The sequence below is a fragment of the Platalea leucorodia genome (assembly GCF_965183815.1).
Source record: "Platalea leucorodia genome assembly, chromosome: 3".
NCBI lineage: Eukaryota > Metazoa > Chordata > Aves > Pelecaniformes > Threskiornithidae > Platalea > Platalea leucorodia.
The window spans coordinates 91399560-91426627 of record NC_138825.1 but is presented as its reverse complement, the minus strand read 5'-3'; the positions used below and the strand labels follow the sequence as shown (position 1 = coordinate 91426627).

The following is a 27068-nucleotide window of genomic DNA, read 5'->3' as shown; positions in this document are numbered from 1 at the left end:
AATTCACTGTTACTGCTCAGAATTGTCCTGATATTCATTTGCAAGCAAAATGAACCAGCTAAATTCTGTAATATTATAACCAACATAACTGGGACTGTAAGCAAGCAGGTGAACACGAGTTGCTCTTCACTACGGGGTGCCTAGTGAGAACGGTCCCACACACTGAGTCTGGATCTGTGACTAATTTTCTTTCTGAATGGGGAAGCAAACAAAGTTACTGCATGATGCAGACACCAGCCTTTCTTTTCAGAAGACCCATTGTGTTCAGAGAAATCTTGACTCGAAGCATCTTGAAATCATGAGAATTCTTCTATTTTAGTAGGTTTTGAATCAGGCTCATAGGGAGCATATCAGAGAGGCTTTTCAAAATCTGTTGTTCTAGTAAGGAATGACCTTCAGCTTATTTTCTGGAATGCCTCTGCTAAATCCTTAATTGCCTACCTTTTTAATTTGCGTACGTGGCACCATGCAGTGAATAATGTCACTAGCAATGTTGCTACCAACCCTCCCTCCCCCCACCAGTATCAATAACATGATGTAAAAACTCAGAACTCTGTGTTAAAGATGATCTACACACAAAATTTTTACTCAACTCATTTAACAAAACCATTTTGTTAAAAAATGACTTAGTAACGATTGGAATTTTACATAGAAAATTCAGCAATTACAAAAAATGGCATTATATAATAAATATAACCTGAATATATGAGAAGAGTTAGACAAATTTGGTAGTAAGGTCTACAGAAAACCTATGCAGAAGAAAGATCAGCTGTTCCTGAGTTAATTGTGTTTCTGTTGATCTTCTTCTGAGATAACATGATTGCAGTGTAGAATATTCTTTTTCTACCTGAGCCTTTGTGATAGATACATCTCTTCTATCCATTTCATGACACTGATGTTACACATGCCTTCTCCTGACACAGTTAAGAGGCTCCAAATGCTGGAGAAAGAAAATATGTGAGGCTTAAAAGAAGTACTGGAAATTAAAAACGGTGTACTGTGAGCAGCCTACAGGTAAAAAAAGACTCAACACTCCCCACGCTGGCTAGCCAGAGATGCACATCTAGCAGCTGTCCTGGATGCCAGGGCTGCCACATAAAAGCTTCTTGCCTTCTTAGCCAACTTATTCTGCAATAAACTATAATGATCCCTTGTGAGAAGTATGATTTTACTTGACGTACCATTACACATCAGTAAGTCTCAAAAATTTAGAGAGTGATGGCAAGAGAGAGAGGGTGAGAGCAAGCAAAGGGAAACAGTGAGAGAGAGAGAGAAGGATGAGGGGAAAGAAAGTGAGCACGCAAGAGAGTGAGAGGGAGCGTGAAGGGTGTGTGAGCGAGCGTGAGGAAAGGGTGCCAGTGAGTGTAAGCCTCTGCAAGTCCTTCCATTCCTATGGCATCCCTACCAGCTCAGTGCTAGCGAGCCTCTCGGACCCCGAGCCACGGCTGCACAACTCGGATGGTGCCACGTGGCGACAGTGACGGTTGGTCTGGACCCCAAGTTGGGGCAGAAGCATCTTCTCTGATTGACTGAAGCGGCCAGCCAGCGCCTATCTCATCTATCAAAAGTCCCTCAGGACACCTTCCCTGTCTTTCTGCCAAAAGAGACACTGCCAGATCTCCAAGGTCTGTATTTGGATATTACATTTTAGAAGAAATTCCCTGCATATACGTTAGGCTGTTCTATCAAAGTGCATCTTTCCTCTATACATATACCCATTTATGTAGATTATTCCTTCATAAGGCTTTACAATATATGTGAAATGTTTCAAATCTTTATCTAATAAATATTACATGAAAATATTTTTTCAGTATTTACATATGAAACATATAAAAATATGATCATTGTAAGACTACTTCTTCGATTTCATCTTCTAAAGAACCAAGGGTCTTAACTCCTGGCTTGCTTGTAGTGTGTTGCAAACGGTGTCTGTTTAGGTTTCTTCCTTCCCCGAAAAGATCATTGTCTTCTTTGACTTTGGCTTTACTGTTTTTATCGACAAGAGTATTACTAGAGTCCCAATCTATGTCAAAAGGTGTTGTATCATTATTTTTAGAAAGAAGGATGGTACTGGCACTGCTTCCGAAGAGTTGTTCCATTAAATTGGACTTCTTTTCTTTCTTACTATTGAAATCCGCATTTTCCTTAACATTTTCTTCTAAGTTGTCATTTTTTTGCGTAAGCCAACTCGGTCTCGCTGATCCTTTCCCAAAGGAAGGTACATAACTACCAAATGTTAACTCATTACTTAAATCTACGGTCCTTAGATTTCGTTGCTTCAGCCCTTGTGCTCTTGTGGCATCATCCTGGCTGTCATCTACAGGAAATCCATTAGTAACCTTCCCAGGAGTCTCAAAGAATGGATTAGTTTTCTCTTTTTTCTCCAGGGAATCAGATTTTCTTGCTGTATTTATGAGTGGTGCTTGGGAAGCAGGTTTCATGTTTGTTACATTTTGAGTTTCTCTATCAATTTCTTGCATTTTAGCAAGCAGGAACACTCTTTTTTGTTGCTCTTCCAACATTTCAGTGCTTTCTCTCTCTACTTCAGGTTTGTGGATTTCTGTCTCCATCTTTGTTTTCTCTTCTTTATCCAATAAAAAGCTGCTTTCTTTTTTCATTTTGTCATATTCTTCCCTTTCCCACTCTGCAGGAAATGTTTAATCGTTATTTAAAATGTTTTAGTTTTAAAATGCCTTTAAAAGAATATTTTGAAAATAACGCAAGCAAAAGCCACTGAGTTTTTAAACGCTCCTCTATGCATAACGCGGTTTTCCTACTGCAAAAATAAATTCTTCAAAAATTACAACTAAATTCACACTAGGTTCTCTGCTAAGGTATTAAAGTTTACTGTCATCTTCCAAAGAGAGTAGGATATTATCGATGGTTTAGAATTTTCAGAGGAATTTCATTTCTGCCAATTGCCTTCCCATTTCCTGGGTTTGAATGAAAATGGATACAACATCATTGATTTTAATAGTCCTGACTTGCACAGTACTTTATTTTTCTTTGTCAGCACCACTGACATTAGGACGGTTCTGGGATATATGTTTGGGGTTTTTTTCCACAAAGGGAACTACTCCTGTGAAGCCATCAGGCCACAAAGTCACAGGAGTCATTACCGGTTTCACATAGTGAATGATTTAAAATACACTGCATCTGCTGCATACAGAAAACACCTTTACACGAGTGTTCTGTGCATCACCATGTGAACTCGATGAGAGTGTCTGTGCAAATACCAAATGTCAGTTTGCACAGCTATAAAGGGACACCAAAGGTGCAAAACAGTAATAAACTTCTAGATAGAACATGCAAATACTTAAGTGTACAAGAAAAAAGAAGCTTCTCAAATATTTCTCTCTTCAAAATATTTTTCTATCAAGACAACAGACATGTCTTTGGCCAAAAGTTGAATATGACTATTCGGCCCCTTCAACATACTGGCATTCCCCTCTGAACACTTTATTCAAATTTCCGACTGATGTTTTCACAAAGTTCCATGTTATCTATTGTACTTCAGATCAAGCTTACAGAAATAACTGCAACAGTTCAGTTCATATATTTTTTATATATATATTTTTTTTTTCACTAGCATATCACTATACCAAGTTAAGTAAGGAGCTACCTTTCTGTATGTAATGTGGGGAAAATATCAGCTTATACTGTAAGATGGGTAAGGTGGCCAAATCATCTTACTTAGAGACATAACAGAGCAGATTCTTGGCTTATGTAAGTTGTGCACTGATGCCAGTGGAGGTAGAAGATTTTACACAGAATTTACCTCTGAAAGCAGCTACAGATTTTTAGAATTCTTTCTTGTCATCTAGCGAAAGTGATACTGTTCATTAACTATAATCACTGAAAGAGTATTTTAACATGACAGGATGCAGTCCATCTAAAATACTTTAGATTAAGAGATTTATGAATGCAATTCTTTAAGATGTTGTGAAAAGCAAATTAATAAAAAAGCAATATTAAAATATAATGATAGGAACTGACATTTCTCAAATAGCCACACCAAATGATTCAGATAACCACAAGTGAAAAGAGAAACTACAATTTCAAATGATACGAGTGAAGTCGATATGCACTGAAAAAACAGGCCACATTAAGGAAAGCAGATTTGCTCTACAAGGGTAAAAAAATACTGCCTACCTCAATAACAACTAGCAAGTCAGAGATAACATCAGCATTTACCTGCTATATCATCCTTGTTTTGTAAAGCAAAATCTCTCAGGCTTCAATACTTTTTCATGGGAAGCATTTTTTGCTGCTGCATATTTAACCACAGCTAAGTACAGGGCACAGATTATTCTATACCTCGTATTTCTTTCTGATTCTCTTTGCATAATACAGCTGAAAATAATTTTCCACTGTAGTGATCTCTGCAAAATCATTTTGCTCTTCTCACAAGCAACTAGCAGCCCCACTTGATTAGTATTCTATGGTGTATTTTCTAGCCTTCAGCTGCCCGTTTCCTTACCGTCATGTAGTTTTTGAACCCTCTCCTCTAAAGCCTGTATTTCCTGAAAACGTTTCAGTTTCTCTTCCCTTTCCCTGTCTTGGTCTTGTCTTAGGAGGTCTGCTTGCTCTTTCCATCCTTTGTCTTGAGTTTCTGTTTCCTGAAATAAATTAATACAAAACTGAAACCGATGGGAAAAAATAATCAAGAAAACAAACAAACAAACCAAATCAGATGAACTTCTATGTCATTCTGAAATCACATTCTTACTGCTAAATGTAAAAACGAGCAAGTCATCTAAACCAAACCAGCTTTGACAATTCAAGGGTTCGGCTCTAAAATCTTATCACCTCTAACATAGTTTTATGCACCTGAAAAAAAATGAACAGACAATCAACTCTATTCTGTATTACACATTTCAGGAAAGTTGCAGTTCCAATGTCATAAAGTAAAATTATCACTATGTTAGGGTAGTTCTCTTTAGAAGTCAGAAGTTGTCTTTTTCAAGGACTTCAACAGAAGGCCAGACCCCACCACCTTATTCTTTTAACAAGCAAGCAATTAGTTACCCTCTATTTCCACAATCTGATCTTTTTACTCAAGTGAGTGGGTCGTAGATTCAGACAGTTTCACGGTGGTACTTAAAGTCATGGAGTATTAAGCAACAAACAGTGAAAGAGAAAAGTTTAATCTTAGTTGAAAAATTCAGTTAGTGAGTATACATACACATTTAAAAGGAAAGAACCTGCAGAAAAGATATTAATGTCAGCAGTAAAAATCACTAACACAGAAAAGTAGTGGCAATGAAGTGAAGAGAAAGCCAGTCTAATCCAACATGTGGATGCTAACTTTGCAGCTTGTGCTTATTTTAGAGTAAAATAAGCTTCTAGATTAAAATAGACTTCTAAGAGAAATAAGAGAAACAGTTACTACTTAATGAAGAAAGAAAATATGACTATTAGCCAAAACAACTTCAAGTATTTTCCCTTCATGTATAAGATCACCATTATTATATTTAAAAAAAAAACCAAAAAAACCAACTTCATAAAGAGATGGCAGCCAAGTATTTAAAATGTTTGACTTAGAAAACTGATGAAAGCACAGGCTACCCAAATCTAATTTAGGTTACTTAAAGCAATAGCCATACACAAACTAGAAAGGTTTGTAAGACGACATCTAGTTGGACTCCCTGAGCCGCACTTCTACCAACTGTGTGGTTCTGTAACTCACACACCAAAGTATATGCTGGAAGAATGCATACATTAAACTGCATCCATACTTACAGAAAGGATTTTGGAAGAGAGAACATATGAATGCAATAGCCATGAAAAAGCTTCAATCCTACCAGAAAGCCAGTCAAGACCATGATCAGAGCATTATTTCTGACAAAAGTCCTCACCTTATGTAATCAGAATTTGTACCAGAATCTGTGTCATTCTGATTTGTATTATGTTACAAATCTCTTTGATTTTAGCCTGAGGTCACACAAGTATTAGCAACACTTCTAAGGACACTATTTTATAATAAAAAGGGAAATGGAAAAACAAAAAAATGCAACCATATTCACAAAGCTGGAAAAACGACAGAAGAAATACCAGCACTATGACAATAAGAGGAAGTGTTAGATTTATGCATTGTGAAATAAATCTGGAAAGTAAAAGAGACCATAATTAAGACCAAAGCAAAAAGAGAGACAAGGCAGCCAGCACTGTTACAACAGATTTCTCAAATAAGCATTAGAAATAATGAAAAGGGGAGAAAATCAAAATGAAGTCTTAAAAACTTCAAAGAAATTACAGTGGCAGAAAAAGAAACAAATTGAGCTAATGGTTATCACTGAGACATAGAATATGATGAAATAAGTGTCATAAAAATGGAGTATGATATTTCCGGAAGGGTAGAGTTTCTCTTAAAGATCAAAATGTTTTCTAAATTGTATTTTCCATATATTTATATTTGTATATTTACACATATTTTCTAAAATATAAGCTCTGCGTTAAACATTCAGTCTAATAGCTGAGTTATCTGGAGCAAGTCTCACGTTTTTATGGAACTCACTATTTTAGGAAGAATCCCTTCTTTCTTGTTTATTGTGTCACCACAGACAAGTTCTGATTCTGGAAGAAATTCTACTGGTGAGAAGTATCCACTGGTCTGTACACCTTTTGTGAGGTGTGCTCCTTTTTTAATATTTTGGTTGTTGGCTGTAGAAAATAAAAACCTAATTAAATCACATTTTCACTTGAAAATATCCCACTATATACCTATCTCTCATTTTTAATGATTTGCAGCAAACATAAAAGACTGTATCAGAGCCAATGGAAGTGGATGGTATTGACAAGTTTCACATACCTGTTTTCAGCATCTGTAAAAGCAAATTAAAAAAAAAAAAAAAACTGCATGCAAAAGTTCTACTGAACCTCCCCCCCCCCTTACAGCTACTTATAAAGTCATTACAGTACACTGAATATTTGTTAAAAATCCCTGCAAAATATCTCACTCATCTTACTGCTTGTCACAGAAGCTACATGTAGAGAAGCAAACTCATAAAATTAAAATTCACTTATTTGCATCTTTGAAACACATACACTTATCTCTATGGAATGACATTTTTAAAAATCTGCACCTAAAATGGAATAATAATAGAGTATCTATAATAAAATCATACAATCATAGAATCGTTTAGGTTGGAAAAGACCTTTAAGATCAAATCCAACTGGTAACCTAGCACTGCCAAGTCCACCACTAAACCATGTCCCTAAGCACCACGTCTACCCGTCTTTTAAATACCTCCAGGGATGGGGACTCAACCACTTCCCTGGGCAGCCTCTTCCAATGCCTGACCACCCTTTTGGTGAAGAAATTTCTCCTAATATCCAACCTAAACCTCCTCTATGATGAGCAGCAGACAAACTGTTTGAAATGCTGACATTAAATATATAAAACAGTTCCATAAATTCTTGCTTCTTCTGACAAGAAGATTCTACACACACAGACACACATATATACACACATATTTATGTGGGTAGCATAAGGCTTGAGGCTGCCTTGTCACACCAGAAGAAATCACTGCACTGATACTTTTAGAAGATTATGTTCTGGGACATATGTACTCTTTGAGGAAAAAAAAAAGTGCAGCTCATCTGATAGACAGTAAATTTGAATTAGTAAAAAATAAACAAAAATCATCACCATAATATTCATAGCAGTGAACATACATATTTTTAAAGCCTCTATAATTTATTGTCACGTAGACATTATCTATGATCTCTGACAGAATTTACTAAACAACCTTCCCTCCTCCTCCACCCGGGAACATCTGGTATGAAAGGAGTTCAGAAGGCTGTTTGATGAAGTTCTGGGTTTTGGTTCTGCTGCAGCTACAGAACACTCAAACAAACAATGTGCCCTTCTTTGTAACCAGTGCTGCGTTGAAAGCAGTGCAAAAAAAGTAAACATTCTTGAACAAGCAGTGGTACAGTCAAACACTGAATGGCATGAATGATATAACCTAGCAGAGTAATTTAAAAGTGTTGCTATTAATTTTTCAGCCTTTATTGCTTTATATAAGTTACCTCTTTTTCTTTGTATAATATCCATGTCTTTTCTTGGTGATAGCTTCAACATACGATTAGCATATATATTTTTTGCTTCAAGTTCTCTTTCTTTTTCCTGTGAATGAGAGAGGTAGGTATAACAATGAGTTACTAACATTTCCTTTACTAGTCATTAGCAAAGCTGTCCATTAAACTAAAAATACATGTTGTAAATAGAAACAGAGTAAAGTAATCAATAGTTACATCCAATGTTTTACAGAGAACAATCACATTCCTAACTTTGCTTATGCTATAAGAAAGCACATAGAACTTTTCCCCCAAAAAACTCATTAGCAAAATATTCGGGGGGCAGGGGGGAGAATCTCTGCAGTGAAAATTAAACTAAATGCCAATGCTTCCATAAACCTAAATAAGACTTACAATGTACGTATAGATTGCACAACTGAATTTTCAGCGTTGTAAAGAGTTAAACATTTCAAGGCCAGCAATGCTACTTGTCGCAGGGCATGCCAGTACCATGGAGCAGAGGCCCACTGCATCATAGAGGTTGAGACATATTCCTCTTTTGTGACATTTATTGAATAAAATACAGAAATGAACAGTGAGTTATCAAAAGTTACCTGATAATGAAAATATTTTCAAAATATTAAACTCTCCACTAACAAATCAGGCTTAAAATACTTGCCCTAAACAGGTAAGTTTTTGAGTTACTAATGCTACTGCTACTTGCTTGATAGCTAGTAACGTGGTAAACTGGTGCACCTCCATTGTAAAAGTATGTTTGAGACTTGGGGTTTCAAGGAAATTCTGCTAGAAACTGAATACTTTAGCTCAAGTCTTATTTTTTTTGTCTAAAGATAAACTGACTAGGAAGAACATAACAATATTTTCAGTCCTTAAATTTAGAATTTGGGCAATGACAGAGTGAGGGGATGGAAACCTTTGCACAAATGTAGCAACACATGTGGATATCACAAATACATGAAATTAATCTTTACACAAACCTACTGTAATGCAAGTAAATTAGTAACATTAAGTACTGTATATACCTGCAGATTTAATTTTAAAAATCAAGCTTTCAAAACCCAATTTTCCAGTAGATCTTGTGGTTTAATCGCAATGCTTGGCTATGTACTTGATCTTGCTTTTCTTAACTAGTGCTAACAATAATGATTAACATAGAGACATTCCTGTTATAAACACTGTAGGGTCAGAGCACAGAACACTTCAGTTTAAAGCAGGAAAAGAACTCACATGTGGTATATAATTAAGTACACAGCAGAGAGTGCAGTCAGTGGTAAACTATTCAACCCTGATTACAGATACTTCCAAAGATAAAATGCCAGAACGTGGTTAGCAATTTGTATTGCTTCACATTTTACCTTCAGCTTCTGATTTAGTTGATGAAGCTCTTCTTGGAGAACTCTGTTTTCTTCTTGAGCCTCATACATCTTTTTTTTCTTCGAATGTAACTCTCGTTGAAAACTGCTACCACTTAATTCAAGATTTTTTTCCAGATCCTTCAATTAAAACAAAATAATATTTTTTAAATAACTGAAGTACTTTTTTTATCGTCAAATTACTTAAGTAAAATTACAGTAAACCAGCATCTTGGATTCAGCTATCGGCTCCACCATTGCTGTAATACTGAATACATTTATACCCTTAATCCTAACTTTGAGGGTGCAGACAGAGCACTTGCAGATGCTGCAGCTCATCCTTCTGGAGTATTGAGAGGTGATTTGAGGACATAATGGGAACACACATGACTTTCTGCAAGACTCTTGGCACAGTGGACCTCCAGATCTCTTAAGACAAATCTCAAACTGGTGCTTAAGAAACAGAACACCTCCCTGGAAGTGTAGGATTAGAAGGAAGAAGACAAGAAATACTTTTTAACCTTTCTACTAGAAAGAAATCTGTGATTGTGGTTTCATTTACACACCCTCACCTTGCAATAGCTGTTTCAAGTGAACCTGTGATGATGAGAGAAGGAAAAAAGTAGAAGCAAATCCCTTACTTTTTAGGGCGTGATTCATTTTAACATTATTCAGTACTACAAATGCTGAAATACCTGATCATAAAACTACAGATGCCAGATACACTACAGGGTGAGGTGATCTGGGTTACTCAGCAGTTTATATCTCGGTATTTTGGGATTTATTTTATGAAAGCTTATTTCCAGCTTAATCCTTTGCATTTCCAGATCTATTATCTCTGTAATGTGATTTAGGTTTAATTACTAATACAGACACCAAACTTTAATACTTTTTTAATGACCAACATAATTTCAGCTAAAAATAGTATAGCATACAACTACCAACACTTTAATAGTGTTAACACAATTATTTTTAAATAAGATGAGTTTTTAGACATGTTTACAATGTAGACATGTTTAGATATGTTTACAAAAATGTGAACATTTTTGCTGAACAAAATTAAAATACATTGCACAAAATTCTTAAAATGGATACCCATAAAATGTTCTAAAGCTCATTTTGGTATTAAAAAAATTATGGTAATTTTGTTCAGCTCAGCTCTCAGATGTGCAGAATAGTGGACAATCAAACAGTGCATGAATGCAGTTCAGAAAATTGAAAAATAATTACCATATATATGTTTTTTAGAATTTTAGTACACAGTTCCCTAAATACCCAGAAAATTTTTAACAAATGCTTACCCTCCAAGAGGATAAATTAGACTGCATAAAGTTGTGTTATAGCTGCATGCATTTCTGAAACGTTATCACTAGTTATAAAAACACTTAAAAGCACAAGTCCACAGTATATATTCTGACAAAATATACTTAATCTGTAAACAGAAATGTGAGTGCACAACTACCAAGTATGAAACTATATAATCACCTTGGAAATAATTTACTTGATGCTACTTATGTGTAAAAAAAAAAAAAAAAAAAAAAAGAGAATTATTTTCTATTTGTTCCACTTCATGAAGCTCACTATGGTAAGAAATATCTGTACCAGAATTTCTTACGAAAAGAAAGTCATCTCACCTTAATTCTTTTTTCACTGTCCTCTAGCCTGCTCTCTGCATAGGCTAGTTTCTTTGCCAGGTCACCTCTTTCGGCAAGGTGCTTATCTGCAGACAGCTTTTTCAGTTTCTGCAAGGCAGTTTTTGTTCTGTACAGTTCATCTTCCGAATCTTTCAGCCGTCTCTCAGTTGCACGTTCTCTCTCTTGAGATTTTCGTAGGCGCTCCCTTAATATTCTAATCTCATTGTTGTGCCGAGCAAGGAGCTGAGAGATTTCGTTTTCCGTATCTTCAAACTTATTCAAGGCTTTCTCCTGCCTGTGCTGAAGCCTCTTCAGTGCCCTGTTTTCCTTCTGCAGCTCATCTAGTTTGATGTGGAGTTCAGTCAGTTCATTTCGGAGCTCATTGATTTTCAGCAGCCTAGCAGAAAGAACTCTTTTTGTAACAAGATCTATATCTTTTGCAGGAGAATCCCTAGTGAGGCTCTGAGAACGGAAGCCCCACTGTGTCCCTCTTTTGCTTGGTGCATATTTGGAACCCAATTTCTTTGTGGCTAAGAGAGGAAAAATAAAAAGCATGTTTACTATAAGACAATGCAATTTGTCTATTCAGACATCCTTCTTGGAATAAAGCTCTGCCTGAAACAATTTTACAATACTTAGCAGAGATTGCAGCTTTCAAACCAGACAATAAAAGGCATATATATGATAGACTCATGCTGCTTTTGATAGAAAAAAAATGGAGCTTTATGTCTGTGATCTACTGTAAGAGGTAATATTTGCAGCCATCAATATAGGACCATTGTAAAGTAATAATCTGCAAATTGTATCAGAAATAAGAGTCATATTTTGCTAATATTTAATGATGTTTATTAAAATGTTTTAGAAATACTGTACTCTTAGGCATACAATATTATCAAATGCTTTTAAAATGGCAACAATTAGCTGAGCGTTAGCTAGTTATGTAGTATGCAAGATGTAATTCTCTCAGACAAATGCAGTAGTATTTTCAAATCCAGCTGCCATGCTTACAGACAAAACAGCAGATTTCAAAGGTTCAATGCAAAAAGCCTCCAAAGCAAAATTATAAATCCCATGAAAACTCAGTCCTCCCCTGAATAATTTATTCTTGTATCACAAGTTATTTTCCACACAGTATCCTTATTTGATTACTAGTATGCATCACTCGCATTCCTATTTGATATTATTATTGTCTTCTCACCCCCATAGATAAAAGCTAAACATTTTGTTTCTACCTTATTTGCCTCTCAAGCCACACTCAAAGAACGAAGCATATAATCCACCAAATATATCTGTTAAAACAACTGCATATATAGAGAGTGCATAATTCATTAAGGTACATCAGTGTTCGGAAGCCACATACTGAGCAGCAGCTTAGAATTCAGGCTTGAAAGCTGGGATACAGCAGTAGTGCGGTTACCTATACACAGACAGGGAGTCTGTGTGACAGCAAATTCTTCCTTTGGCGCTCACCATGTTTCTATTACACAGAGAATATTTTACAACAAAAATAACAGCTTTAAAGTATTTTCTTACAATTTCCTCTAAGCATTTTGCACAAATACTCGTTCATTTTCTGCTTGATGCTCATTTTTTCCACATCTTGGGCAAACAAAAGGGTTTTTTTCCTTTACAAAGAACGTGTCACATTCAGGTGGGAAAAGGCTATCTAATACATGCACTGCAGGAATGATGCCACTCCTATCACCAACTAAGGGAATTCCCATTAACCCTAGACTTCCAGCCCCTTCAAGAATTTCTCCCCATTTAGGGCAGAACAGAAAATTCCAATATCAAGTTTGCACTGTTGACCATATAGTTAAATTGGGGAATAGTGTCTTTCAAGAACAACATGCCATTCACAATACCTTCATGTAATAATTATGTTCAGTTCTGGCAATGTAATCAAAGAACTAGTCATTCATTTGCCCCCTCCAAATTAAATAGCACAGTGGAACTGTGGTTTTTGTTTCCCAGAAAGCTAATGCACGACTGCTATGCAGAAGATGCCGCTTCTGAACACAGAGAAGCTCGGCAAAATACCAGTTGCACCAGGACACCAACGCTGTCAAGGATCTGAAGAGATCTGGTCCCTGGGCAACTTCAATATTTACAGTTAGATTTTCTGGCACACTCGAGATCATAATGTTGACCAAATGATTCCCATGGTATCAAGCACTTACGAATGAAATAGAGCCCTTGCTTGAGAGAGGCAGGATATGCTCTGACTTCACCAGAAAACCTATGCAATTATTTAGAACAAGCTGTCAAAGCGTGGCAGAGAGGCTTCACATCCCTACTTCAGCCCAGGACCTGGATAACCATTCTCTCCCTTTTTGTAGGGACGTTCACTTCCCCGCAATCTCAACCAAGAAAGCAGCATATGTACGTGAGGTGCGTGTGATGGAGCTGAAAGTGGAGCTATTTCATCTCAGACTGGAGATATTTTACCGTCAAGGAAGGACCAGGAAAAACTTTCTTTGGAATTTCCACATGCACCTAACTTTCACCAAACACATTTTCTCTCTCTTGCCACATTAGCAATCTTTCATTTGTTTGTTTTTTGAAAGTACCCAGTATCATACTGTAAAACTTAGTCAACTAGACTTCCACAAGAGAGAGATCTTTAGGGGTATTTTGTCAGAGAAATTTTAACAATTGTCTCCCTTTTACTGACTGCGTAGTAAGGACTTGCCCTGAGTCCTTGGCCTCGAGTCTTTTTGTAAAGACAAAAAGAGAGCACCAGCATGATTCAACAAAAGGCTAGTATAAGAGCCACGTTCACTTGTTAAGAAAAACGTGAATAATTCTGAAAATCACCAAAAACCCTCCTTATGCAGGAACAGATTAATTTCAATTTTCAACGGAGCAGTTACAGTCTACCTGCCATCTGTAGCATAATTCACATGAACCTTATTTGTAGATTCTCATAATGGTAGCTTCCCACTTTCATTTCAGCTTTCAAAGATAATTAACTCTTTAGAGCAGTTACAAAGCAGCAATTTTTGCTATCTACCTACCTTGGTAGTGCACAAGGCTGTTTGAAGTTTGTGTTTTGTGATCTCTTTTTTCTTGGCTTGTAGATGGATAGCTTAGTGTTGGTGACTGGCCAGATGAATGAGATGCATTATCTTCATCTGAATAATAGGAGTCACTATTTTTATCCCCATCTGATTTCCTGTCGTGTTCAGAATCTGGGCTCCTTACTCTTTCTCCCATTTTTCAGATTTAACTGCTTTCCAGATTTTTCTCAAAGACTGTTCATTTTGACACAAAGGGCCTTTCAGTTGTCACAATGGCAGCAGCTGGATTATTTCCTTGGATATATCATCTTCATCTCCAAAGCATGGGATCTTTGCAGTTCAGTTCAGCAAGCAGTAGTTATCCTTCAGAATGCATTTTTTCTGTAACAATTTAGAGAGGAAAAAAGTGAGAATGGTGTGCTGGTTTTGGCTGGGGTAGAGTTAATTTTCTTCATAGTAGCTAGTATGGGGCTATGTTTTGGGTTTGTACTGAAAACAGTGGTGATAACCCAGGGAAGTTTTTGTTACTGCTGAGCAGTGCTTACACAGAGTCAAGGCCTTTTCTGCTTCTCACCCCACCCCACCAGCGAGGAGGCTGGGGGTGCACAAGAACTTGGGAGGGGGCACAGCTGGGACAGCTGACCCCAACTGACCAGAGGGATCTCCCACACCATATGACGTCATGCTCAGCATACAAAGCTGGGGGAAGAAGAAGGAAGGGGGAGACGTTGTGAGTGATGACATTTGTCTTCCCAAGTAACCGTTATGCATGATGGAGCCCTGCTTTCCTGAGGATGGCTGAACACCTGCCTGCTGATGGGAAGCAGCGAATGAATTCCTTGTTTTGCTTTGCTTGTGCACATGGCTTTTGCTTTACTTATTAAACTGTCTTTATGTGAACCCACGAGTTTTCTCACTTTAACCTTCCTGATTCTCCCCCCCATCTGACTGTGGGGAGAGTGAGCAAGTGGCTGTGTGGTGCTTAGTTGCTGGCTAGGGTTAAACCACAACAAATGGTTTTGCTGTTTAGTTAAGAAAGAAAGGTAAAAAAACCTGTAAAATTATGCAGGATTCCTATAACCTTATGCCACGTGCTGTGCTACATTAGCTTTATTATTTATATTAAATGTGACAGACATCACTCTAGGAATGCTACTAGCATTACACTCAGTAGTTTGAGCCGCTTCATCCCCAAAAGAGAAATTAGAAAATTAACACAGCTAAATCTAGAATAAGAAATTACTCCCAGGTTAGAGAGAGGGGAAAGAAGCATTTGGAAAACAAAACAGAAGACAAGTGAAAGCTTGACACTATTCAGGAAAATAATTTAAACATATTTTAAAACTTTTTACCAAATAAATTAACAACTTATTCATGTGACTAGAATTGAGGTATTTGTAGAATTTGACTAAATCTTCCATACCTCAATTTTTGACACTCCAATGATGTCAAATAATGGGCTTGGAAATCAGTTGCCCCATTTGTCTGGAGGACATTCTGTCCTTAACCGCTAATGAAACCGTACCTACGTATCACAGTCTTTGCCCCAGAAAGTACTCTCATACCCTACAACGTCTAGTGTCTTTCATGCCTTCAAGAACTGGCAGGAGCACACACATTTGTGTCCTGTGCTTTACAGGAAAATGCAAATATAGCCTTTTGGGTTTTTTATATATGATAAGAGAGACCACACTGCTGCTATATGGTGAACATTGTATCTGCAGCAGGTATAAAATGAGAAGGGCTGCTCCTGCAGCCTGTCTTCGGATGTAAACTGAAAACATCCCCTGATCTCAAGGTAAAATCACCTTATTTTGCATTTTTGGAGATACTTCCTGAGAATACAATGGAGCAAATATATCTAAAATTTTCCTCACCTTCTCAGTCAAAAGAATTTTCTCATCAGTTTAGGAAGTATTTTACTGACTACGCTCAGCCTCCCATGCCTTTTGTCTCTCTCGCGACTCTTCACAGCTCTCAAGCTTATTTCACCATCTATCTCACTTCAGTCCAACTTCAGGATATCAAGCCTCTAATGGGTGAATAAATAGGACTTGCATCCGAGCCCATCAGTTCTGCCTGCTGAATGACACAAGCTCCTAGCCTGTGTCTAAATGGCAAAGCAAACTACACACAAAAAATTAAGTCACTTTCAATCAAAACTGTTCTACACCGCAGAGCATACAACATACCTGTAAATGAGCTGTAAATTTTTCACTATATTATTTCCCAATAAAATAAAATTAGCATGCTTCTTGGCCTTCTATTCCACTGTCTATACATGCAGAATTGCATAGCCAAGGAGAACAGAAGCGTCAGCTGCCAAGACAGGTTTCATTACAAATTCAAGTTTTCTGGCCCAGTTCACTGTTAGCACAACTCTCTCTCCAGTGACTGGAATCCATTTGCCCTCATAATTATACAGAAGGAATTAGAGGAATAAATATCCCAACAGAGTTCTAAACTGGGAAGCTGCTGGGAAATTAATACTGAATTATTTGGAAGAGTGTGTTTTTCTTTACTTAGGGAGTAACTTTCCAAAACAATGTTTTTTAAGCACCTAAATATTTTCAAAGTGGTCCAAATAAATTACATGCCTAAAACTTACGTCAGAGAAGATTCTAATGAAAACCAAAATTGCACTGCAAAGCCCAGAAAGAAGACAAGCTACGCTTGAGATCACTTGTCCTAGAGACTGCTAAACAACACATGCTGGAAGGTAGCAGTTATTGCGAACATTCAAATGATCAGTAATGACTGTCCTTTTTTCTTCTGAAATAATGCAGTTATTAAAGACACTTCAAAAGCATATACCTAACTATAATCGTATTATCTCGTTTGTCTTTAAGTGTAATGAACTCCATCAGATATATTCATGAGTGCAAAACTAAGAACATGTAAGAAAATTAGAACATATCAGGGTGCATCCCTACTCCCAAACAGCTCCACTCCTAAGTCCTGGACTCACTAACATCTGCGCAGAATGTATGTTATTTTGCTCCTTGAAGAACAAACCAAGCCCAAACTGAAACACAGGCAGAATTTTGGGGACAACCTGTTCTCTAGAGGGTACACAGGGAAGACTGCATCAGTTCTGCCTCCGCAGGACAGAATCTCAGGGAATGTAAAAAATACAAAATAAAATATAAACTAATATATTTACATTAAAATACTAAAATAGTATAAAATATAGAAATAGTACTCTGGAGGGCTGTAACACAGACCTCATATTATTACAGTCATCCTAAAAAAAAAAAAAAATTACAAACAGTAGTTGCATTTGTAACCCACACAAAGTGTGGTGTTGTCACTGAAGCCAAAGGCTTCATTTCCAGCTAACAACATGGGCCACAAAACTTGTCAGACTTTGTGTGAACTCATCTTGGGTGCCTGGAGCTTTGCTACAGTTTATTTATCTGCAACAAAATTAGTTAACAACCAAGGAAGTTATCTAATTTGTTTTAGCTTTTTGCTTAGCTTTGTACAGTTGTCTAGCAGCTACTGTTACATTTATGTTTATAAAATAACAGACAGCAGTGACAAGTAGTTATTCTGTGCAGAGTGAACTATCTACAACCCTTGCAAAAATGCAGCATAGAGGAGTACAGGCATGGCATGACTGCAGGGGCCGGAAAGCACAAACATGGGACAATACCGGGGCCCTAAGCTATAACAGCTCGCCTGTGCTTAATTACTGGTCATCAATGGGATGCAGTCTTGGGAGCTGGGTAAAACTAGTTTTATAGGTAATACATCAAACAAAGAACAAGTACTCAACATACGTAGAACACGCCACATATAGTACATTCAGATGTAATGTGGAATCATGAATCAATGTATAGAATAGAATAGAATAGAATAGAATAGAATAGAATAGAATAGAATAGATCAGATCAGATCGAGGTACATTGAAAAGGTACAAATCAAGGAACCCTGAGGTACACATTGGACTTCCCCATCCTCCTGCATCACCCATCAAGTGCACCCAGGTCCTTGAGCAAAAGCAATCCCACGGATGGGTTTGCCTTTGCCCGAGGCAGGAATCACCCAGACTGTCTTCCTCAGCATATTTTTTATGTGCACTACAGGGACTTTATCCTCTTCTACAGCATGTAAAAGATTTGATAGGGCAGGGCAAGCTCGATTGGCAGATCCCCTAGTGTTGACCAACCAGGTGGCCTTTGCTAAATGCGTATCCCAGTGTTTGAACGCCCCAGCACCCATTGCTCTCAGTGTAGTCTTTAACAGCCCATTGTATCGTTCCAATTTCCCAGAGGCTTGTGCATGACAGGGGATGTGATATACCCACGCAATGCCATGCTCTTTGGCCCAGGTGTCTATGAGGTTGTTTTAGAAATGAGTCCCGTTGTCTGACTCAATTCTTTCTGGGGTGCCATGTCGCCACAGGGCTTGCTTTTCAAGGCCCAGGACAGTGTTCCGGGCGGTGGCATGGGGCACGGGATATATTTCCAGCCATCCGGTGGTTGCTGACACCATGGTGAGCACATGGTCCTTGCCTTGGCAGGTTTGTGGGAAGGTGATATAATCAATCTGCCAGGCCTCTCAATATAAATTTCAGTCATCATCCTCCATAGCAGAGAGGCTTTAACTGCTTGGCTTCCTTGATTGCAGCGCATGTTTCACACTCATGGATAACCTGTGCAATAGTGTCCATGGGTGGACTTCGATCACGAGCCCATCTGTATGTTGCATCTCTTCCTTCATGGCCTGAGGTGTCATGGGCCCACCGGGCTAGAAATAATTCACCCTTATCTTGCCAGTCCAGATCCACCTCAGCCACTTCAATCTTAGCAGCCTGACCCATCTGCTGGTTGTTTTGATGTTCTTCAGTGGCCCGACTCATGGGTACCTGAGCATCTACATGATGTACTTTTACAACCAGGTTCTCTACCTGGGCAGCAATATCAATGCGGCAGCCCAGATGGGTTTGCGTCTGCACTGCCAGTTGCTCTGCTTCCACTGCTATAACCACCCCCATAAAGCATTTGCCACCATCCATGAGTCAGTACAGAGATAAAGTACTGGCCATTTTTCTCGTTCAGCAATATCCAAAACCAGCTGGATGGCTTTCACCTCTGCAAACTGACTCGGTTCACCTTCTCCTTCAGCAGTTTCTGCGACTTGTGTATAGGACTCCATACAGCAGCCTTCTACCTGCAGTGCTTCCCCACAATATGCCAGGACCCATCAGTGAACAGGGCACATTGCTTCTCATTTTCTGGCAGTTTATTATACAGGGGGGCATCTTCAGTGGGGCGTCACCTCCTCCTCTGGCGATATTCCAAAATCTTTGTCGTCTGGCCAGTCCATGATCACTTCCAAGATTCCTGGGCAACTGGGGTTTCCTGTTTGAGCCCATTGTGTAACCAGTGCGACCCCCTTACTCCACATAGCATGAGTTACATGATGTGTACAGGGGACCCTCCCTTTGAACATCCAACCCAGGACCGGCAGTCGGGGTGCCCAGAGGAGCTGTGCTTCAGTACCAACCACTTCTGAAGAAGCTTGAACCCCTTCATATGCTGCCAATATCTCTTTTTCAGTTGGAGTATAGCAGGCCTCGGATCCTCTGTATCCCTGACCCGAAAACCCTAAGGGTCGACCTCAAGTCTCCCCTGGTGCTTTCTGCCAGAGGCAGAAAGGGATTGAGAAAAATGATATCAAAGGGATTGAGAAAAATGCATTAGCGATATCAGCTGTGGCACACCACTTGGCTGCCTTTGACTCCAGTTCATATTGAAGTCCTAGCATGTCCGGCACGGCAGCACTCAGCGGCAGCGTGACTTCATTCAGGCTGCAATAGCAGCTGTTAGTCTCCACTCTCCATTAGACTTTTGCACTGGCCGTATGGGACTGTTAAAGGGTGAGGGGGTCTTGGTGATCACTCCTTGGCTCTCCAGTCAACGAATCAGCTTATGGATGGGAATCAGGGAGTCTCGGTTTGTGCGATATTGCCGCTGGTGCACTGTTGTGGTGGCGATTGGTATCCGTTGTTCTTTGACCCTCAGCAACCCCACAACAGAGGGGTCCTCCGAGAGACCTGGTAGGGTGTACAGCTGTTTAATTTCCTCTGTCTCCAAGGCAGCTATACCAAAAGCCCACTGGTACCCTTTTGGGTCCTTCAAATACCCTTTCCTGAGGTAGTCTATGCCAAGGATGCACGGAGCCTCTGGACCAGTCACAATGGGATGCTTTTGCCACTTATTCCCAGTTATGCTCACTTTGGCCTCCAATACAGTCAGCTGTTGAGATCCCCCTGTCACTCCAGAAATACAGATGGGTTCTACCCCTTTATAGCTTGATGGCATTAGGGTACACTGTGCACCAGTGTCCATTAAAGCCTTATGCTCCCGTGGGTCTGATGTGCCAGGCCATTGAACCCACACAGCCCAGTAAAGCCAGTTGTCCCTTTCCTCCACCTGGCTGGAGGCAGGGCCCCTCTAGTCTTGGTCATAATATTCATTACTCACTTCTTGTAAATACGAATCAGAAGCCCCTTTATTAAGATTGGAAGCAAAATCGGCCCTTCTGCTCTGGGGAACTGCCCACTGGAAACCAGAGCAGCAATCTTCCTGGAAGAACCTCCTTTTTGTGATTGTTTTCCCTTGCAACTCATGTACCTGTGCCTCTAGGTCAAGGTAGGTTTTCCATCCCACTTCCTCACATCCTCTCCGTCGTCACACAGGTAAAACTACAGGGTGGCCTGTGGTGTGTACCCACTGTATCCTCCCTCTTCAGCAGAGGGACGCTTACTCCTAATGGCTGAGATACTGGTCCATACAGGTGGGGAGTAGGACATATCCTCTTTGACTTGCTGGAACTCCCGAAACAGTTTCTCCACAGCTGAGATGCAGGCCCATACGGAGGAAGAGACTTTCTTCGTATTGCCAGAGTTGGCCAGCCAATTCATCTACTGTTGGTCCTTCTCTGTCTTTCCCGGTCATTACTGCCAATGAGTTGGCATACGACAATGGTGCACTCTGTACCAACTTCCACCACATGGGTCTCGTGCACTTGACTTCATCTGGATCTTTGGATAACTGCTCGTTGTCCAGGTCATCATAAATCACCTCCAGCACCGCTAATTCCCTCAGGTACTGGATATCGCTCTCCATCGTGGTCCACTTGCCTGGGTGACACATAACATCTTCCTTGAAGAGGTATCTTTCCTTCACGCCTGACAGGAGTCGCCTCCAGAGGCTGAGGACTTGTGCCCCTTCTCCAATCACTTTGTCAATGCCCCCTTCCGTAGAAAGGGATCCCAGCTGCTTCGCTTCCCTGCCCTCCAATTCCAGGCTACTGGCCCTGTTATCCCAGCATCGGAGCAGCCAGGTGACAATGCACTTGCCTGGACGACAGCTGAAATCTTTTCACATGTCTCACAGCTCACTCAGGGACAGGGATCAGGTGGCTACCGCCTTGTTTATGAGTTCTGCCTCTTCCTCCTCCTGTTCTCATGATAGCCCTGCTTCAGAGCAGTCTGCCTCGTCCACTTCTTTCCTTAATAGGGGAAGAGTTTCTTCTATTACTAAATGAGCTGACTTTCACTTCCAACATTTCTTCTTGTGTATAGTGGCGAGTGATACCGGCACAGCTTGGTTCTCTTGTTCAGCTGCAGTGCCTGTCGCTGGCGTTGGAGTAGCTGCAGTGCCTGTCACGGGGGTTGGAGTAGCCGCAGTGCCTGTCACGGGGGTTGGAGTAGCCGCAGTGCCTGTCGCTTTGTTGTCAGATCCAGAGACCCGCTCTTCCCCTTGAGGGTACTGAATAGTGTTGAACAGGGCTCGGTAGGCGTGGGCCAGGCCCCAGCACGTTGCAGAGATTTGTGTCTCTCTGGAATTGCCAGGGTGACAGCATACTTTTTCCAAATATTTTACTAGTTTTTCAGGATTCTGCACTTGTTCAGGGGTGAAGTTCCAAAACACTGGAGGTGCCCACTGTCCTTGGTACTTGCCCATACTATCCTACACAGGCTGCCGCTCATAACTATCCAGCCATGGGGCAGATCTCTGGGTGGTGGTCTTAAATAGTTGTTTAACCTTAAACAAGACCTGAAACACATTCAGGAGACATAGCAATAGGAACATGCTAGTTTGAACATCCCAAGGATATTCAAAATTCTCAAGAGCTATTGTAACTAGCCTGGAGGAGAAGGGGAAGGTGAAGGAACGGGGAAAAGTGTCCACCCTTGTCTCTCCCATAAATTTGCTCTCCAAGGAGAAAAGGTAGAGAGTGTAATTATTAATAGTTTCCAAAAGATGGTTCCTGAAGTACGGAAATGACGGCAATGCTGAGTACAAATACCAGATTAGTCTCTCAACCAGTAATTTTATCATATCATAAGCCAGTGTTACACAGTACAGCAAAATGATAACCTTAACCCAGCCCCCAGAGGTGATAAACAGCACAGCAGGGAACATATACAGCAAGTAAGTTGTTACAGAACACAACTCCAAGAACAAGCACAACAACTCTGAGAGCAAATAAATCTACATTGTTACCAGTGACTATTAACCTCATAATGAATGCTTATAACAAATTTGTTTTAACACGCTCTGGTCAAATCTGTTGTTACCTCAACCCTTTGAGCCCCACACTGGGTGCCAAAAAGACTGTTGTGGTTTAACCTGGCAGGCAGCTAAACATCACACAGCTGTTCGCTCACTCCTCGCCCAGTGGAATGGGGGAGAGAATAGAAAAATAAAGGTAAAACTTGTGGGTTGAAATAAAGACAATTTAATAGGACAGAAAAGAAAGGGAAAATAATAATAATAATGATAAAAGAATATACAAAACAAGTGATGCACAATGCAATTGCTCACCACCTGCTGATCGATGCCCAGCTAGTTCCCAAGCAGCGGACTGCTGGCCAGCTTTTCCCCTAGTTCATATACTGAGCATGACATCGTATGGTGTGGAATATCCCTCTGGTCAGCTGGGGTCAGCTGTCCCAGCCGTGTCCTCACCCAACTTCTTGTGCACCCCCAGCCTCCTCGCTGGTGGGGTGGTGTGAGAGGCAGGAAAAGGCCTTGACTCTGTGTAAGCACTGCTCAGCAGTAACTAAAACATCAGTGTGTTATCAATAGTATTCTCATCCTAAATCCAAAACACAGCACTATACCAGCTACTAGAAAGAAAATTAACTCTATCCCAGCTGAAACCAGGACAATAGAATAAAGAGCAAGGTGCACAGTGTGTTAACAAGCATATAAAAATGATCCCAAATGGACCTAAGGCAAGGGGGATGAAACCATCACCATCCTCCTCCTGCCAGGGAAGGATCTGGGATGCTGATGACTTGCTGTAAGGAATTCCCCCTCCCAGCTGAAGCCAGTCAAGGCCCAGAGGGAGAGTGGATGGGTGAAGATAACACCAGAGAAAGGGTTTGGTACTAGAGTTTGTACCTATACCACTGTAACTGTATAGAACTTGAACTGTGTTAGTATCTGGACTAATGCTAAGTCTTTGATTAGACTGTTAAAATTTTAATTAGACTATCACTCAATTGTTGGCTTTGCATCTAAGACGTGTTTGCTGTTTTGCTCATAACAACGTGCCGAATAAAACAAACTCGTGGGAATTCAAGCAACCTAGACTGTTACTTGGATGCAAGTCTGTCCCAGGGCCACAGGGGCACATGTGGCATCCAGAGGAGTCCTGGACTCCTGGAGCGGGCACATCAGTGTTAGAGGCTGCACCACATCCAGAGCTGTTAACCTAGCCCTTTGTGGAAGCAGGGATTACTCTATGGGGCAAATATCTTCAACAGTGTAGATATAGCCAAGATACACACAAATTTTGTCTGCCTTCAGGACACAGAGGGACAGAAAGCAAGCATCATGCACAGACTTTTTCTTGAGAAGAAAACAAATATGAATGAAAACAAATGGGACTGCATTTAGAGAAAACATAAATGCCTACAGTTCAATCATCAAGATGTCTAATTATATATATAAAACAAGAACACTCACTTTCACTTACTGACTTAAAGCTGATCAGTTATTTTATAGTCTCTCAAGTGTTCACTGAAGAGGCAATAATCTTTTTGAAGAATGCTTTTCATAATTCAGTGTATTTAAAACAGACAAATTGTAAGAACTGGAGGATTAGAATTATCCATCACTTCTGTACTGAATATTCCCCACTTCTGAGAATATTTTGCTAAGCAGCATTTTGACATACAGCAACATAAATGAATAGTAATTTCTGATGCGTTCTGGAAGTACTGTGAAAAGCAATGGACCGAAAACATTGGAAAAGGTGAAACAATAAAAGCTCCCTTGATGAATCGCCAAAAACATTTGCTGAATCTTCAAATGGTTTTCAGTTTTATAAAATGGTAATGTTATCATATTTTCCATACAAAACAAGAAACCTCAAGTCTGTTACGTCTTGCCAAATTCCGTTTTCCACGAGTTTATAATATAATTTGATTAACATAAAGAATGCACAGTTTATCTTGAGAACAAATGAATCACTAGGATATTTGAGTTTTACTTCAGTTAGCCTAAGGACTGTATAATTACGAAATGCTCTGGTTCACTGACTTTTCAGTTGTTACCAACTAGTTGGAGTTGATTATAAAATAAGTTCAACTTGTGTAAGTTAGATCCACAAAGATATCTATTTTCCCCTGGTACATTTAACAAGTTTGTGAGTGAAACACTGTGGGTTAGTAGTGGGTCTACTAGAGCTCCACCACCACCACCCCAACTTCCTCCCCCCAAAAGCTCCACACATGCTTTTAGAAGCCTCATGCATCAAGATCAGATCAGTATAGAATGGCTGAAATAAATCTGGGACTTGTACAAACTTTAGAAACAGTTTTGTTTCCAGAATTTCATACTCCTTCCCTTCAGCAACTTCTACTATTGCTATTATTTACATATTTTGTATTGAAAACATGCTCAATATTACAAAAAAACAGTCCAGCTCCAGGTCACTGTGAAGGATGTGACAGACAAAATAGAGAACACAACTGCAATGGTGACAGAATACTGTCTCCCTATGACTCCTAAGTAAATCACAGAAACAGAAATTGAACTACTGGATTACAGGTATTAAGCAATAGAGAGAAAGGAAAAATACTCAGTATTTCTTCTCTCACAGTACACCCAGGGCTTAGTTCTGTAATGCAAGACTCATAAAACTTTTTAAAGTCCTTTTAAATCTCAATACCCTTCTAAGACCAGAAGCAGCTAGATGCTTTTACTGGTCACCATATGACACTTCGTGAGTACAAATGCTGACCTCTAATGGTGCATTCCGTTTTTCCACCTATTCTGAGAAAGGGATAGTGCAAGAAAGAGCCAGCTTCAGACAAGTACAAAACCATGAATCCAAATTATTAAAGTGCTGAACTTAAGAGCAAAGAACAAATTCAAAAGAAATTTGTCTCCCTCCTCTTCCTCCACCCATCTTTTTCACATCTAAATGCTGTAGTTCTTCCAGAACAGAGAAGAGCAAAAGAATTAACTTGTATCACATCAAAACATATTCACTGATGAGGGTTTACTGTGGAACAAATATTTTATTAGGGAAGCTTTCTGCAGCTGCTACCTTAACTGCATGCATTTCTTCCAGGTTTACCAGCTTTTGGGGAATTAAAATGCTATAAGGTTTTAAAAGCCAATGTTAAGTTTACCTGACTCTGTAACAATAATACTCAGTGTCACTTTCATCAGCAGATCTCAAAATAAAAAAGTTGCAGTAAGTTGTAGATCAGAGATAAGGAAACAGTAGTCCAAATAGCTAATATGCAGGCCAGTCCTACAACCAGGAAAAGAGATTATCTTTCTCAATCCTCCATCAAGGAGGTTGATGCCGTCGTTCATGTTTCCACCCATACCTCTGGTGTGTGTAGACTTACCTAGTTCAACTTGGACATTCCTGAAAGCGGCTCTCTGGTTCCCAAAGTGTAAGCAAAGCAATTTTCCTTCACTGGGGAGAAGTTCTTAAAGAACATATCAAATATTATTTTTAATTAACACTTTTTAAAACAATTAACGACTACACATGAGAGTCCATTTTAAGTGCAAACATTTAACCCTACAATAAATTACTTCTGAGGAAGGGGACTGAACATTCGCGGCCCCACTTTTTGGGAAGGCCTACTGCCTGAAACCCGCCGGTGCTCGGGACGAGGCCTCTCCTCCGCGCCCCAGCTCCGCCGCTGGGAGCCCCAGGGCCCAGCCGCTGTCCCCGCTGCCTGCCCCGGGACCGAGCCGGCCAGCCCGGCCCACACAGCACGTCGGGGGTAAGATCCGCAGCTGCGGATCCCAGCACCACCCCCGGAAGCTAAGCCTAGGCCTAGGCCCGGGCCCGAGCCCGCTCCCAACCCTCACAGCCCCCAGGAACACCCCCCCTCTCCCCGGCTCCTCCCTCCGCCCCGCGATACTCCCGCGGCCTCAGCCGGCCCGGTCCGGCCCCGCGACGCCCCCCGAGAGGCCCCGCCGCCGGCGGTACCTGCCCGCCCGCCCGACGGACGCGCCGGCCGTTGCCACGCTACGCTTAAAGGGGCCGCGGCGGCGGGCGGGGGCTATTGACAGCGGCTGCCCGAGCAACGGGGCGGAGGAGGAGGAGGCGGGCTCTCGTCGTCAGCCATTGGCTACTCGCCCTGCCAGCTCGACGGAGCGCAGCGGCTCCCGGAGGCTGATTGGTCCGAGCGGATGGAGGCGGGCGAGGGGCAACCGCTCTCCCCATTGGTGGGAGGCTACATTCCAGCTGCTGATTGGTTGAGGCGCTTCAGGGGAGACGTGATGGGGGCTTAACGCCCGGGCGCTGCCAGCGTCCCGCGATGCTCCGACGGCGGCTCACGGTGGCGGCGGAGGCCGGGCCGGGCCGGGCCGGGCCCTGCGCCGTGTGACCCCGAGCTCCCGCCGCGCCCGGCGCGGGTGGCGGCCCTGAGGCGCCGCCCCGAGGCCGGCAGGCTCCGAGGGCCTGCCCTGACGCCGCCATCTTGGTTTTGTAGGGACGCGTGTGTGGGATCGAAGGAGGCGTCA

At 40.7% G+C, this 27068-nt stretch overlaps 1 protein-coding gene across 4 annotated transcripts; it reads right to left on the bottom strand.

Annotated features, from left to right (window-relative positions):
• Positions 1-748: 748 nt before the first annotated feature.
• LCA5 (lebercilin LCA5) lies at positions 749-26611 on the bottom strand. 4 transcript variants are annotated; one of them, XM_082307979.1, is made up of 10 exons: positions 26533-26611; positions 25937-26020; positions 20691-22118; positions 14047-14430; positions 11030-11559; positions 9399-9536; positions 8035-8131; positions 6518-6663; positions 4481-4619; positions 749-2644 (listed from the first exon to the last, which is right to left on the bottom strand). In XM_082307979.1, exons 4-10 carry the CDS (start codon positions 14243-14245, stop codon positions 1842-1844), a joined length of 2052 nt encoding a protein of 683 aa, XP_082164105.1. In that variant the 5' UTR covers positions 14246-14430; positions 20691-22118; positions 25937-26020; positions 26533-26611; the 3' UTR covers positions 749-1841. The 4 variants fall into 4 exon arrangements, with proteins under 4 accessions (XP_082164105.1, XP_082164104.1, XP_082164106.1 ...); XM_082307978.1 differs by lacking the exon at positions 20691-22118; XM_082307980.1 differs by lacking the exons at positions 20691-22118; positions 25937-26020; positions 26533-26611 and adding an exon at positions 25712-25801.
• Between the last annotated feature and the right edge of the window lie 457 nt (positions 26612-27068).

Excerpts from the sequence above, each read along its gene's own strand:
- LCA5 (XM_082307979.1), bottom strand. The coding sequence starts at position 14,245 with ATGGGAGAAAGAGTAAGGAGCCCAGATTCTGAACACGACAGGAAATCA. Across the intron at positions 9,537-11,029 it reads ACAGTGAAAAAAGAATTAAG|GATCTGGAAAAAAATCTTGA; the intron begins GTGAGATGACTT and ends TTTTAATTGAAG. Across the intron at positions 8,132-9,398 it reads AACTAAATCAGAAGCTGAAG|GAAAAAGAAAGAGAACTTGA; the intron begins GTAAAATGTGAA and ends TCTCATTCACAG.